The sequence below is a fragment of the Nannospalax galili genome, unplaced genomic scaffold (assembly GCF_000622305.1).
Source record: "Nannospalax galili isolate Female #2095 unplaced genomic scaffold, S.galili_v1.0 scaffold83, whole genome shotgun sequence".
Taxonomy (NCBI): domain Eukaryota; kingdom Metazoa; phylum Chordata; class Mammalia; order Rodentia; family Spalacidae; genus Nannospalax; species Nannospalax galili.
In genome coordinates this window covers 4,162,186-4,177,172 of record NW_008352659.1, presented here as the reverse complement: position 1 = coordinate 4,177,172, position 14,987 = coordinate 4,162,186, and the positions used below count along the sequence as shown (strand labels likewise).

At 42.3% G+C, this 14,987-nt stretch overlaps 1 protein-coding gene across 22 annotated transcripts in view; it reads right to left on the bottom strand.

Annotated features, from left to right (window-relative positions):
- Positions 1-14,987, bottom strand: part of Kcnma1 (potassium calcium-activated channel subfamily M alpha 1) — a 788,086-nt gene that overhangs the window by 122,593 nt on the left and 650,506 nt on the right. For 11 of the 22 annotated variants that reach the window (XM_008849872.2, XM_008849855.2, XM_029554470.1 and 8 more), the window contains 2 exons: positions 12,380-12,456; positions 2,520-2,693 (listed from right to left, as the gene is read on the bottom strand). In XM_008849872.2, the coding sequence (XP_008848094.1) occupies positions 2,520-2,693; positions 12,380-12,456 (251 nt within the window). Of the gene's footprint in view, positions 1-2,519; positions 2,694-9,184; positions 9,217-12,379; positions 12,457-14,987 lie in introns of those variants that run through there. The other 11 variants (XM_008849864.2, XM_008849880.2, XM_008849865.2 and 8 more) reach the window with 2 other exon arrangements.

Here is a 14,987-nt window from a genome sequence, read left to right as displayed (position 1 = left end):
AGAGGGGTTTTTAATTGGGGAAGAAGGGCTGACGTGGTTTCACGAGGGAGCTCAACTTGGAATGGATTTCTCTAACTTATTATTAGTGGTCAAAGGTGAGTGGTCTCACACAGAGCTGGACGGAATCTGCCATTGTTTGAAGTGAAGATGGCAGAAGAGGATGAAACAGAGAAGGCAAGTCGCCCCCTGAGCTGTCAATACCACTTAAGGGCCCAAGCATGATATCCTTCATAGTGGGGGCTGGGAAGGAGGGGCAGGAAGGACAACAATGTTGGGAACAAGGTGTTTCTGAGAGGATGGGACAATGCCATCCCAAGGTTTTCTTCTCCTGGCCTCTATCAATGCCTGGATTAAACTGCAGAGCTAAGAAATCCCTCTAATTATGGTTTCTCTTGGATAAAATGGAAATTACACATACTGGACACCAGGAGCCTCGAACGGGGACACAGATTTTGTTGTGATTGGTATGGCTGGCCAGCGCCAAGACATGACCGCAGTACCCTAGCTTAGAGCCAGACTGGCTCCTTAATTTTTTTCCACTGACTCTGTGGCCAAGGTTTTAGAGTGTAGTGGTTACTTGAGAACAGAAGAAGTTATGCCTTAAGCAAGAAAGGGTTGGCAGTCACATCTACCAGTGCCACTTAAAGAGATGTGGCCCAACAGTGCCACCACAGCTTGCCCCTCTGTCTTCCTCTCCAGCTCATCTTTGAACCTGATGACTTGCTATACCTCACAGACAGATTCCTGGTGTATCTATGACCTGGGTCATCTGGGTTCCATAGCATATGAATGAAAAGAACCATTGCAGAGAAAATAAAGGACTAAGGACTCATACTGTGGCATCTGTAAGGAAGGTTTTAAAGGGAACTTCCTTTCTAAGATTTTAGATCAAGGTCATTGGCACAGACCATTATCCCTCTCAACACAATCCCCCTAAAGTATCACCTTTAAGTCGATTTTGTTCTTTGGCACTTCTAAAGGAACAGTGAATTGTCAATCAGAAAGGATGATTTTTCTGGTCCTAGATCAAAGTTCTAAATGCTTTCAATATATAGTTCAACAGACTACTGAACATCAGCCCCTGGCATGGCTTACCAGTCTGCATATAGTGAAGTTAGGGCTCCCTCACTCCCTCATGCTGGAAATCCCTAAAGGTCACAATGACACAAGTGCACTATGCCGGGATTACCTTCACCAAGGGCATGGCACGTGCCTTTCTGACAGGAGCAGATGCTCAAAACTAAGTGCTCCTTTTCTTCCTGGGGTGTGAACTAAACTCCCCCCACTGGTAAAACTTTAATTCAACCATTCCTGATTAATTAGGAGAAGAGAGGATGGATGAATGGCATTGTAACCATCAATAAATGCAATAGATTCTTTAAAGAGGGAAGGATGAAACACAGAAAGAATAATTGTCTCCTACTTGCTATAGACCAAAAATGTAAAGTCAAGGTCATGGGTGCTCTTTAAGTGTATCCAAGACCTCAAGAAGAATAGAAGCTTTTTGGCAAATGGATAAAGATGTACATCCTAGCATCTCAAACTGGAGCATTCGGTAATGCCACCTATAGATTGTGTCAGCAAAACAACAAAATCTGTGCAGAAAACCTAGATGAGAGTGATTTCAGGAATTTGGTCCATCAGCCTCACCAGCTGACAACCGCAGGACTGTGACAGGTTCTTTGACATCTCTGACCTTGTGGGTGACAAAGGCCTGTGCTATAGATTAAAGGAAATCTTGGAGAGTCGTGATTTGAATCTTCTGTTACTTAGATTCTTGAGAGCTGCAAGATACCTTTGTTAAGTGAGACCATATTGTTGAAAGAAATATAAAATGTTAACAAGTGTTTGTGGACCCTCCTTGGAATGAGTCAACTATTTGAAAGGAAATTCTAGAATCATTATCATCTATGATGACTGGTGGATTTAAAAATAACCTTTTTGAGAACTGGGGCCAAAATCTAAATCTAGCACTGGAGAATGACACTCAGGTTAGGACACAGAAAAAAATATACATTACCACACACACACACACACACACACACACACATATACACACACAAACATACATCTGCATCTAAATTTTGCATTTTGGAATGCTAGAATAACCTTGCTATTTCCATTCCTTTTCCTTCTTCATTTTGACCCAACCCAATTTATAGTCAGTTCTCAAATATGATGATCCATATTCTTGTGTATCTCTGTATTAATATGGTACTTACTATGCTCTCACTTTCATTTCCATTTCCATTTATTTAAACAAGAGAGAGGAAGACTATCAGCAAGTTGTTATATGTCAGTCTTGTTCACTGTTGCAAGAAGCTCAAAACAAGATCAGAAAGGAGACCCTCCTCAGCACGTACACACAGACATAAGCGGCACACCACCACACACGAGACCACATTGGGAAGGCAACACCAGCCGGATGGACTCACAGAACCACAGGGCACAACACAAGACAGGGCCAATACCACAGACGGGCACAGACATGGAAGTGCGTATGTCGAGGTTAAACTTACAGGCACGGAAACTGGTGGCGCAATCATTAACAGAGACAGAAGAAAGCGGGAAGGTTCTCTCAGGGGTGTCCACGTTACCACGCACACGGCCTGACATGCATGAGCAGTCACGCTCAGAACGTCCGCAATCAAAACAACATGCTCGGCTCATTCTCTTGTAGATGGACGTCTTGGCTATAACCATGTGGTTGGATGGGAGGAGAGGAAGAGCGGCAGTTAATGGCAAGGTCACATACAGCAAGGCGGCTGGCAGGGCACTGGAGGGATTGAACACAGGTCTTAGTTCACATTAACAGTCTTGACCCAGAAAAAAAATGCAGAGTGATTGTTGGTAACAGTTTGGTTTACATCAAAAAAGCTGTGAAAATATAAATTGCCTTTATCGTCCCCCAAGGCTGCTGTGTATTTTTCTCCCCTCGTGGAGCGGTGACCACAGGAAAAGGGCAGGGCTGAAATACAGTCTAGTTCTTGGATGAAAAGAAGAGCAAATTATAGACAGCAAAAAAGTAACCAACATTTTCCCCGGCACAATTAATGCAGGAGGACAAAAAGAAAAAAAAAAAAAAGACACATGGCCAATCGATTAAATGAATTGCTTATTGGGTACAATAAATGGTTTTTGCAGGATGCAAACATATCTAATTCATAGGCTTTCTCATTTCCATCTATTTCTGGGCATTAGGCAGGGCTTGGGACAAGCTTCCATCAAATTAAATGTGAAACGATTACGTGTTAATATCAAATCTGAGGATGCCTTTGCTGAACTTCCCCAGAGTGAGTTTACATGATAGCTACAGGAATTTAAATTTACTCTTGACAGAACAAATATCCAAATCTGTCCATATAATAAATGCCGCTACTCAAGGCTATCGCTGAGGATTTGACATTAAAGGAAGTTCACAAATAAGAAATCACCGAAAGCAATATGGGATGTTGGACTATTGGAATGCATTTAGCTACTCATGGGTATATTTTCTATTTGAGATGAATCTGAAAATCACCTCTGCCTGCCTCTCCCCACCCACCACAAATTCAAAAGGCAATTAGTCTGTTTAATCATATTTATCTTATGCAGAAAATATTGGCCAAGATAGATTAAAAGGACAAGACATGAAATATTTCTCATGTGAAATATCTTACAGGCATTTGCGGGCTGCCTTGAGAGCTCTCCTAAGGCTGGCATAGTTTGAAGGCTTGGTACTGTCCAAGACACCACCTCAAGTGCCGACCTGCAAAGCTAATGTCACCATAGTTGCTTGCAATGCCCTTCACTTTTACCCTTCTGGTCAATTTATATTTCAGTACAAGAGAAGCCTTTTGTACCTCATTTTGATGTTCCAACAGCCAAACATGTTTGCTTATCACTTAGCATGAACCGGCCAGCTCTTCTCATAGGGTGGCAGAAGAATTCATATTTCTTCCAAGCATCATAGCAAAACATTGAACTTGAACCAGAGAGGTGTTATACCCTACATCCACACCTTCCATTTGGGAAGTCATGCACCGCCCCCCCAACACACACACACCCTTTTCCTTTGCAGAGAATGGTTGTACTCTTATTTTAAAATATGACTTCTGGTTTTGGTCTCTTTGAATGTTACAGTCACCAGGAAAGGGGTTTAAATCTCTCAAATGGGTCAAGTCCTGTTCTAAGACCTTTATAACTTGCCATACAGTATATTTGTCAAGCAAGGGGAACGTTATGATTGTGAAGAACAGGCACTGGGGGAGATGAATGAGAAGTCTCCTCAGCAGCATCTCCATTCCTGTGCACTTGGCTCACATTTTTAGTGACATATTCTTTTAGCATCCTAGCTAAGTCTGTTATTTGGATCAACATGCAACCCCAGCCCTGTTCGATGCACAGTATATCATTCCTTTGAGCTTAGCTTAAAAAAAAAATCCACTATAGCATTTGAGTCAGAGGAATTCACAAGGCATGCCTGAATGCCCAAGCTACCCCCCCCCCGCCATCAACAGCAGCAGCTGAAGTCAAGAAAGGGGGAAAAGAAAGTCTTCAATAGAAGACGTGAAAGTAAATTCATTTAAAATACATCCGGATCTGGTGCCCAACTTGGAGAACCAATCCCTTGTTTTTCCTTTCTTAATTCTTTAACTTGAAGTACTGATTTGCTATTTACAAAGAAGAGAACAATGAAGAGCATTTTTTTGTGTGTCACTGTAGATAAATTGTTTTGAAAGTATTTTTTTACATCAAATGCTGTAGCAGAGAATCCCATCAAACTCAGAAATGCTATGTTTCTCATTAGCAACAGTCCCTGGTTTTCATTTCCGTACTTCCATTTCGGGTTCATGAACAATAATAGAATGTGACACATTTATGGGGAAAGAAAGTTCACATATATATATGTGCACATATACACACACACATATATATATATAAATATATACAATCTTTTAGAATAAGGGAAAGGGTGATAGGAACAACTTTGGAAACTTTTTTCAGAAGTCAACCCGTCACAATGGGCAATTGAAGTCTTCTACTTCAGAAGAATTAAGGAGGAAGCATAACATCAGATCTGTGGCTCTCAGGGACTGTTTGCAACTGTCAGTATTGGCTGTTCTGGAAACCATGCATTGTTGTAAAACTCCACATTGTTAGCATGCAGTAACAGGCTGCAACTGGTAAGGAGCCCCATTTGCTATAAGAAGATTAACTGTTAATTATAAGCAGTCGCATTCCAAAGCGGCATATGCATAAGAAAGAAAACATGCTGTTACTTGTCATCCCTTCCCAGTCATTTTTTTTACACTCACACCAAATGCAAAACAGACATAGACACAGACCACACACACACACACACACACACACACACACACACACACCAGGAATGATCAACACAAGGCTCAGAGACAAGACAGAAACAGTAAAAAATGATTGAACCCCACATATTGACACACCTTCATGAATCACGAGAACGTCTAGGACAAAAGCCATCAGTTGAGAACATGGCCCTTTCTCCCTCCCCCCAATCAGATGTCTTCACGTATGTGCTTCTGGGTCCACTTTCTGTAAAGGGAAGGCTGATTCCGACCTTCAATTTGGTGGGACCATGCTTCAGCCTTGAGGGATGTGTGTACAGCTAAGAGATTTCCTTCCTGGCATTATTTAACTCATGGTCAAAGGTTTTGATGAAAACCAGAGTATTTATCTCCCTGACAGTGTTTCAGAAGATATGGACACTGTATAAAATTCTATTCTTGGGTTGTAGAATAAAGTTACATGAACAGTAGATTATAGATCTCCCAACCTGGGAGTTACTTCCTCTTCCTCAACTCTATGACTTCCTAGTCCTTCATTTTTGCTCTAGTGAATTGCAGATGCTCAGAGCCAATAGTACCTACTTTCTATTCTTTGATGATCGTTTTCTTTTCTGGAGCCTATCTGGGTTAGAGCATTCATTTCACGTATCAGAAAGGCACTTAAAACTCCTAAATTTCAAAGACCTACTTGGGACATTTCAGTATTCATTTAAAACAGAAGTAAATTCCTCATCTACTCCTGATCGCACAAAATGCTCTCTCTCCATTGGTGTATGCTGAGTTTCGTTCTTAATAATCCATTGCTCTCTTCCCAAATTCCAAGCCTTGGAGAAAAGGTTTCCCAGGGATTTTTGAAGACAAAACAAAGTAGATCTATGAGGACATCTAGTGGATCTGTGTGGAAGAGCAGCTTCTTAATGGAACGTGAACCTGGACTTGCTGTTTGGTCTTTTCTTTGAAAAGGAAAGAGGGTCTTGCTTCCTCTAAGAATTGAAATGTACACAGAGCCATTTCAATTTAACGGTTGCTCCAATGCATGGATGTTGAGGGGCGTGGAAACAAACCGATGAAGGATCCTAGGAAATGACCCTGGGGTGGTCAGGAGTGGTAACTTGCAAACAGATTGGCTCTGCTGTACCAGCCGATTGGGTCTCCACATGACCTTCCTTATACAGCTTCCTGAGACAGCAAGGAGACCAGAGTGTGTCTCTGCAGGAATGAATACTGTAGCCACTTGTCATTCTGTCTTAGGGCTCTTGGAACTTTATGCTCAATGAACTGCCCCCATAGGCCAACTTAACCCTGGGAAAGCAGAAACACAAGTCTCCGGGGACTCAGTTTTCTCCTTGGCCCACATCGTAAGGTTCTTGTTCTTGGACCAGTGCCATGGTTTCAAGAGATCATGTTGTTGCCAAGAATCAGATCATGGGTCTCGCCTTCCTCTTAAAAAACTACATTTGAGCAGTTTCATAATTTGAAAAGAAAGCTTTTATGTGCTTTTCTTCACCACAATGAAGTAGATATTGATCCAATATTTCCATTATGACTTCCTAGTAGTATTTATAGAAACAAAAATAGAAGTATTTCCCTAATGGATATCATCAAAGCTATCTGTTTACTCTTGAATGTTTAAAATGGAAAGCTTTCTCAGACGTGCATTTGGGCATCTTTCCCTTTATTTTCAAAGGTCAGATCATGAGAAATGAAACGTACTATAAATGTAGCATAGTTACTGCTCTTTCCTTGGGATAAACTGACAGTCAGCTGTCAAACTCAGGTCCTCTGCTGGTTAGCCCTTCTGAGCCAAGCCTGGAATGGGAGGGAGAGTTGGAGCCCATTCTGTCTGTAGCACCATCTGCCTCCTGCATCAGCCACCAAATGGCCAGCCAAGTTGCAATTGCAGAATCTTAATTTCCAGGGTGGATTGGAACGGGGAAGAAAAGCAGCCCTGGACAGGACAGAGAGGTCCAGGTAGGGGTATCCAGCTGCTGGAGGGAAAATACTTTCGATCTCAAAAAGAACAAATGTAAAACTAGGGGAGTGGTGTGGAGGAAAAACAAATCTGCCATTCAGTTAAGGGACATTTTCAGACCACAATCTCACTTTTCGCATCAGTCCAAGGAAGGAAAGTATTATTTCTAAGCACGAAACTGAAGGCTACTCTTCATGTGCTCAGCAGCAACCCAAATTATAAACAAAAATCTCCACCGAAGGAAAGTCCACTGAGATTGGAGTTTGCGGTAGATTGTTTGATGTGACCCTGGGAATCAGAGACTATTCCTTCGAGTCCTATAAATGAGTAATGATGCCTTCCCCTAGCAGTGTTCTTCCTATTGTCTTCTAGAGGAAGAAGGAAGGTCTTCCATGTGGTTTTCCAAGATCAGGAAGAGGTACGGGACAAAGCTAAAGTCAGCAACATGGAGCATACACACAGCTAGTTCTAGCTCACAACAATCACACTGATGCTGGGAATGGTGGGAGTCTAGCACTAGAGTTTGCTGCTTGGCATCATGCGTCCCTCCAGTTGTGAAACAGTGCTAGAGTATTAAATCATTGTTGGTGCAGAAACACCACTTGCTGGATGGAGCCACAGAGTCGATTTCAGCAAAGCTGTGTGTCGCACTGAAGAAGGCGGTGGCTTTGTTTGGGCATTACACTGAGCATACTGTGCCTTCCAAACAATGAGAACTAATGGAAATCAGATGGTCGTTTTGCTTCTTCTGCTGTAAAGGAACATGAGAGGACCAAGTGCTGAAATATCTTCTTTGCATTCCAGATCCATTGAACTCAGTGAGGTATAGACTGGGTCTCACTTCAGTTTCCACAGAGTCTTGTGTTCATAATCAAATACTCTAGGGTGGTGATCAGTGCCACTGAGAGCAACATGGCTGCAAGTCACATGTGGAAAGACCTTAAGAATACCTCAATTCTACATCTGGTCAAAAGCAAGGCATCCTAGGCCTCGGGTAAGCTAGAGAGGCCCAGAGACTTATGCTGGCTTGTTCAGATTCCTATATGGGTCAATAATGAAAAAGACCATTGTCCTTGAGTTAACCAACATTCCTTCCTGAAAGAAGTACATGGATCCTCCAGAACGTCTGCCTAACACTCACAGAGGAACTGGGTAGGTGCTACTTGGTACTGACTGAGAGAGCAACTTTAAAGGAAGGGAACTTCATAGACTGTAGGAAATAATTACCATTGCGGAAATACTTGTCTCCAAGAAGGCAGCTCGGGTACTTATAGTCCCAAAGGAGGTATTCGATTAAATCTCCAGCAAGCACCTTCTTGTATAGCGAGGTATATATACTGTGATAAATGCACTCCTTTCTCTATGAAATATCGCTATGGTTATATATAAAAATATCTATTTTTACATATAAAACTACGGGTGCATATCATATATATATCACAACTCGGGAATATATATGTAGCCTATGTGTTTCCTTCAAGAGAGGAATTCAAGCTCCATAGCGGGGGGTTGGGGGCGCGGAGACCGAGTATAATTTATCAGAGGCAAAGCAAGACAATGACCCCCGATGGATGCGACATCCAAAGCTAGAGTGGTAATTACCCCAGCCTAATGAGTGTTCCTCAAAAGTCCTTCAAGAGAAACACGCCATTGTCAAGGTCTTATTTTCAGATGAAAAAATAAGACAATGTCTGAAGCTGGCTGGAGGCTGGGGGTTGGTGGGTGCATGGAGAGTAGGCTCTGGGCACTCTCTAGTCCCAGGCTCTTCTATAGACTATGTTGGGGCATGAGCGAATTGGGGCATGATGTCACTGCTACATGCAACATGAATACCAAAAATAAAATGAAACTACAGAAAGAAAAAGAAGTATCTCATCTAGAGAAAGACAGGGGGAGCTAGACTCTGGGCTGCTGGGAACCCATTTTACTCACAATAGATCACTACCAGTGTGCAGTTAAAATAGAGTAGGGGCCGTATTCCAAGGCAGCAAAGGGGAAACAAAATAAATCAAAGATATGTCAATGATTAGAAGTGACAGAAAAGTCCTTCAAACACATCAATGTAGACATGACTTGTCCCTTAGGAATCTACCCTTGGCAACCTTTCAGAGGCTAGGAGGGAAGATGTAAATCATTAGACCAGGTTTGTTACATGGAAAAAGAAAATGAATAAATGATAGACACTGAGAGCTTGCTCCTTGGCCAGACGTCTGAAGTGGACTTGCTTCCTGGATGAAGGGGAGCTATGAAGAGATGGAAAGAGATGCAAAAGTTAAACTATACCACCACAGGCTCTGCACAAATGGGATGTCCATACTCCGCAATTCTCTGGATAATATGGCATGAAACGTTGAAGATTACTGAATGGAAGAGAATAGAGATGGTGGGAAGGGGTAGGAAGGGAGGAACTGGGTTGGGGGGAGGAGAGGAAGTTGTTTATAAAGGTTGGAGATTGTCATTAGCTTAGTTCTCTTGAACTTGTATCATTTCAGGGTGAATTACTAATACCTGTACTGGCAGGTTTGCATAAATAACTGGGTGGGTCAATTGTCCCTTTCAAATTAGAACTCCCAGAAATACCCATCAGGTGCCTTAGGGAACCCCAATGAAAGTTTCTCTGCAGCCAAATGTAGCTTCTCCAGTTTCCTCAATGCCTGACCTACATGAGGAGGTTTATATTCAATTATTCATTCTATTCAAATCCTCCCATATACATCTGCATCCTGCCCTCTGGGTGATGGCCTTTTAATTAGGAATAACAACATTTGGACAAATCCGATTGTTATCAAATATTAACCACACAGCCTTGTCACACTGGAGTGGCTTGGCAGAGGCACTGCTTTTGCAGCAACGATGTTTTGCATGTGGAGAGATCATGTATTTCACTAGCTTAGCCTACTGCAAGGGAAATAAACAGAAAGAAGTTATTTTAAATAGCAACATGCCTTTCATAACAGGATGGAACTAAACTTCACAGCTACTTGCCTGCCTAGAACCAAAATGGAAAATACACCCTGGAAGTCAAATCCTTATTGGTCAAGAACTTTAAAAGGGATCTGCCATAATGCACTATGGTGTCCTATGAGGAACATTCTTGTGTCAGAGCAAGAGTTAGGGACATTCTCTCGTCTTTCCTGTCCCATGCTTCCTTCCTGGATGGGTCCCCTATTCAGACACACAGATCTTCTAAACTGAGAGCAGATGATGTCATTTCCTTGACTGGACTCTTTCAGGGTTTTCTAGTATAGGACTGACACTCAGTTTCTTGGTATCATCTTGGCTTTCTTCTACGATCTCAACTTATACTTCCTTCTCCCCAAATGCCATAGACCCCCATCAACCAGCCTTCCACCCATCCCCCAAACACTACAAACTGCCACCTACTTTGGAAGCCATTCCCTTCCTCTTCTCTCTACCTGGACTGTGCCTCAACTTTAATGTTACCTCCTAATGAAGATTCTTCTGACCTGCCAAGCTCTGAAGAAATGGCTTCCCTACAAATTCCTCACGTCCTCAGATGGTTTTTATTTTTTTCCTCTCTTCTTAGCATGGGGGTCTCTATGAATGGATTCATTTGCTGACATGGTATGGATTTGTCTCCCTTTGCTAGATGGAAGGTTTGGAAGGGATCTCATTTACCACTACACTCAAAAACATGTGAATGGCTACTCACTTAGTAAACCATAAGTGTCACTCCACTGATGCTCCCAAGGGATGAATTTCTCTGGCAAATATCTTGGCAAAGATTATGGATCTCAACATCCTCCTCCCTCCTGGCCCTCATCACTATTTTTCCTTACAAAGAGCTCACCCCTACTCTTGTGGCCTGAGGGGATTTCTACAGAAACTTATCTAGACCAAGTACTGCTCATGACTATTTCCCAAGAGACTAAGGGACTTCTTTATGATCAGGCAGTGCCATCTTTGTATCTTACTGGTTTAACATGTTCCCCTCAAGCAGTACAGTGACAAGGTTCTTGCTGCAGTTGGCAGATTTCAGAAGTCGTGCTCTTCTGTCTGGTTTCTGCTTGTGAAAAAGTATTTGATAGGTGGTCATTCATAACTGTGTTCCTACTCATCTGACCCAAGGTCCCCCAGCTCACCCTTCCCTCCTCTAAGAAAGATCAGGGTGCTCAGAGCATAGCACCAAGAAAGGCCTCAGAGGACTTGACTCTAAATGATGGCTATATGACTGTCAACAACCTCATCCTCTTAGTAAAAATGGAAGGGTCACTGCTTCTTGTTGTAAAATGAGGTTAAATATACCTCTTGACAGTGACTAGGGTTATGGTGAAGAACAAAGACACAGTCATGGGAAGACTTTAAAACCCCAAGTCACTATTCCTATGAAAATCATTACTTTCATTTTCTCTAGGGTTCAGGAAAATGCCTATTGGACAAGGCAGTCTAATTACTGCAAAAGGCTCGGCCTTCCCAAAGCAAAGACCACTTTACATCATGGTGTCTATGGAGCTCATAAGCCACTGTTTCTGATTCACCCTGAGAGTCCAAGGGCAAGCTATTATAAAAGACAGTTGAGAGATGCTATTCTGGAAGCTTCTGAGCCCAGTCCAGTCAGGGATGGCCTTCAGAACATTGGTGACTGGTACTGCTGTTGAGGGCAATGGTCTTTCCTAGAGGTGACCTAAGTCTGAGCCTGTAAGAATCCCAATTGAAAGGCAGTCCACTCCTTTGTTTCGGAGACTGGGTCCTAAGACTCACTTTCCCTCTCAGACTCAGTGCAGTCATCTTTATACTTGGAGACCTCCTATCCACTGGAAATCACTATACAAAACTATTCCCTCCTCCGCAGCCATAAGCACCCTACTTTCTGTCTATACCTGACTGTGCCGGGCTGAAGGCATTCACCTCTAGAGAAGGTACTAGGTTCCCACCTGGGTGCTGACTACAGTGAGTTTTTCATCCTCTGATCTAACAAAGGGAGGGCGGTTATTTGTTTCACTTTCTTTTAAACTGCTGGGTGAGACATAAACACATTCAAGAGGTTCAGTGTTTAATGTTTCTCTAGGAAACAGAGAAGGAAAAGGAATTTGGGGACAAGGAAGGAGAACAGGAGGGGAGGAGGGAAAGAAACACTACTTACGCCGTCTGCAGCCGCATTTTTTAATTCTTTTGGGGTCTGTGACGTCATCATGACAGGCCTTGCAGTAAAAAAATGCCCTGGAGAAAGAGAATGGAAAAACTGACAAGTCTTATAATCCACCCAAGTGAAATGAGTACCACATTTCCTCCACGGCGGTGCCAAATTAATGAGACATGCCCGCCTTAATTTCCTTTAATCTTCTGAAAAGTTTAGACATTTGCAGACGGAAATGTTTGTTGTAAGACCATTTATTTCAAACATAGGATTCTGTGATTGGACTTAGTGCTTCTTTTCATAAACTTCCACTTGCAAAGGAAGGGGGAGAAAGGTCACTGGTGTGACATATTGGGTTTGCATTTCTCATTTTTGAGAACAGCACTGAGTGTTAGTCCTTGGGACATATGGACAATCAACCCTGAGCCCTAAACACAATTCTGAAATCCCCACAGTCTAGTTGAATATATATTAAAGGGACACAAGGATGGCATCCCTCAGCCAAATACAAACATTAATTAACCTTGTCACTTGGAAAGCACCTTTCCCCATTGGCCAAAGTGAGTGAGGGTTGAGGGTCCAGGGAGGGAGAGGGGAGCAACAGGAGCTATGAGTCCAGCAGTTCCTTGTCCAACTCTCTCCTGGGATTCAAAGCCCAGTTCACTCCAAAGCTGGCTCGAATCCGTTCCCATTATGTACTGCTCTGTGCACATGTAGTAAATGAGGGTTCTGTTCTTGCTGTAGAACAGAACTCAGCTGACCACTAGAATGGACTGAGCAAAGTAACGGGCAGGCAGAAGGAGTCCCAGAGGAAGCAACCACTATAACAACAAGGTCCCTAATCTGATTTACGTGTCAATCAGGGTCCCAAAGCACACCGGCCATACCAAAGATACTTGGAGAATAACTAAGATGATCCAAGCATCACTTAAGATCAGTATCCAGAGGGATAGTGTAGGGATAGGGGCTGTTCCCTTTCAGCATAGGTGGTCCTCAACTTAGGATGGCGAGAGAGCACAGTCATGCGACCAATCTGTTATTCACTTTCTGCACAAGAGTCAATAAGTGAGACGAGACACTCAACTTTAAAAAATTTATAAAACAGGCTTTGTATTAAATAGTTCAACCCAACTGTAGGCTAGTGTTAAGTGTTTGAACACATTGGGTAGTCTCGGCTAAGTTGTGATGTTCCGTAGGCTAAATGCATTTTTTGGCTTAAGAACTTTTTAAATTCTGATGGGTTTATTGGGATGTAATCCCATCATGAGAATTGAAGCATCTGTACTGGGGAGGTTATAAAATTTATTGGAACAACCTCACAACCTTCTGGATCCAGGAACTTATTTAAAATTTAAAATTTATTGGAACATCCTCACAACCTTCTGGATCTAGGTGGGCTTAACACCTTTACCACTCCTAACACGAAACTGAGTGCCAGGAATAAACAGGGTCATTTCTTAAGGCCAAAGAAATAAACACAATTCTTAACCAATTTATTCCTAGGTGCCTTTACATCTTCACAGGACTTGAATTTCTGGCTGATGCTGGTTGGAAACCAATCTTACTACTTTGGGATCCAGGAGTGGTTACAGAGAGCACGTAGCCAGATCTTGAAGACCTGGTGTCCCCATCTGTAAATTGAGGTTGTCTTGACCTGCCCAAAGCCATCCCGTGTTGCTGGTTGGCTAGCCAGGACTTGTACATCAAGTCCAATGCTCTTTCTATCCAAGGGGATCTTCCGCCATTTCTTTAAATGCCAGTTGTCATCCACTCTTCAAGAAAAGAAAATAAATTATAGCTGACCATTTGCCCTGCATGGCATTGGAGTTAAGAAATCAACTGAAGGTGGTCTGCCTTGAAACACAAGGGACAAGAGGAGGCATCCTCTTACTTGGGACAAGTAAGTTTACACCCACTTCCTTTGGCCATTTTCTTTCTCTTTGGATGCTCTCATGGGTAACAATAATGCAACAGTTATAAAATCTAACATTTTCAAGAGTACAAACTATAGGCCAGGTGTTGTTCTAAGCATCTGATAATCAGTAACACATTTGATCTGCAAACAATACTTGGAAAGAGTTTTGACTGTTATCTCTGTTTCACTGGTAAGAAAACTTAAGCTGGAGAGATTAACTGGCCTGTTTAAGGTCACACCATCTACAGTGGCAGGGTCAGGATTCAAATCCAGGAATGTCTCTACCAGAGAGATGAACAGATAAGCCTGAAAGAATTCAAGTTTCATGTTTATGTTTAGTCTTTAATTTTTAACTTACAAAATCTATTTATTCGTGATACACAACATGATGTTTTGAAATATGTATACATTATGAAATAGCTAAATCAAGCCCACTAGCACGTACTTCTTTATGTATTTATACTTTTGTACATGTGATGAGAACATGTAACATCTACCCTAAAAAAATACTTTTGAAAAGCAATTTCAAATTAAAAAAAAAAAAAAAAAAAAGAATGCTGGGCATGATGGCGCATGCCTTTAAACACAACCCTCAGGAGGCAGAGGCAGGTAGATCTCTGTGAGATCTAGGATACCTGGTCCATATAGTGACATCCAGGCAGGCTGGGACTAGGGAGGCTCTATAAGGGAGGGAGGGAG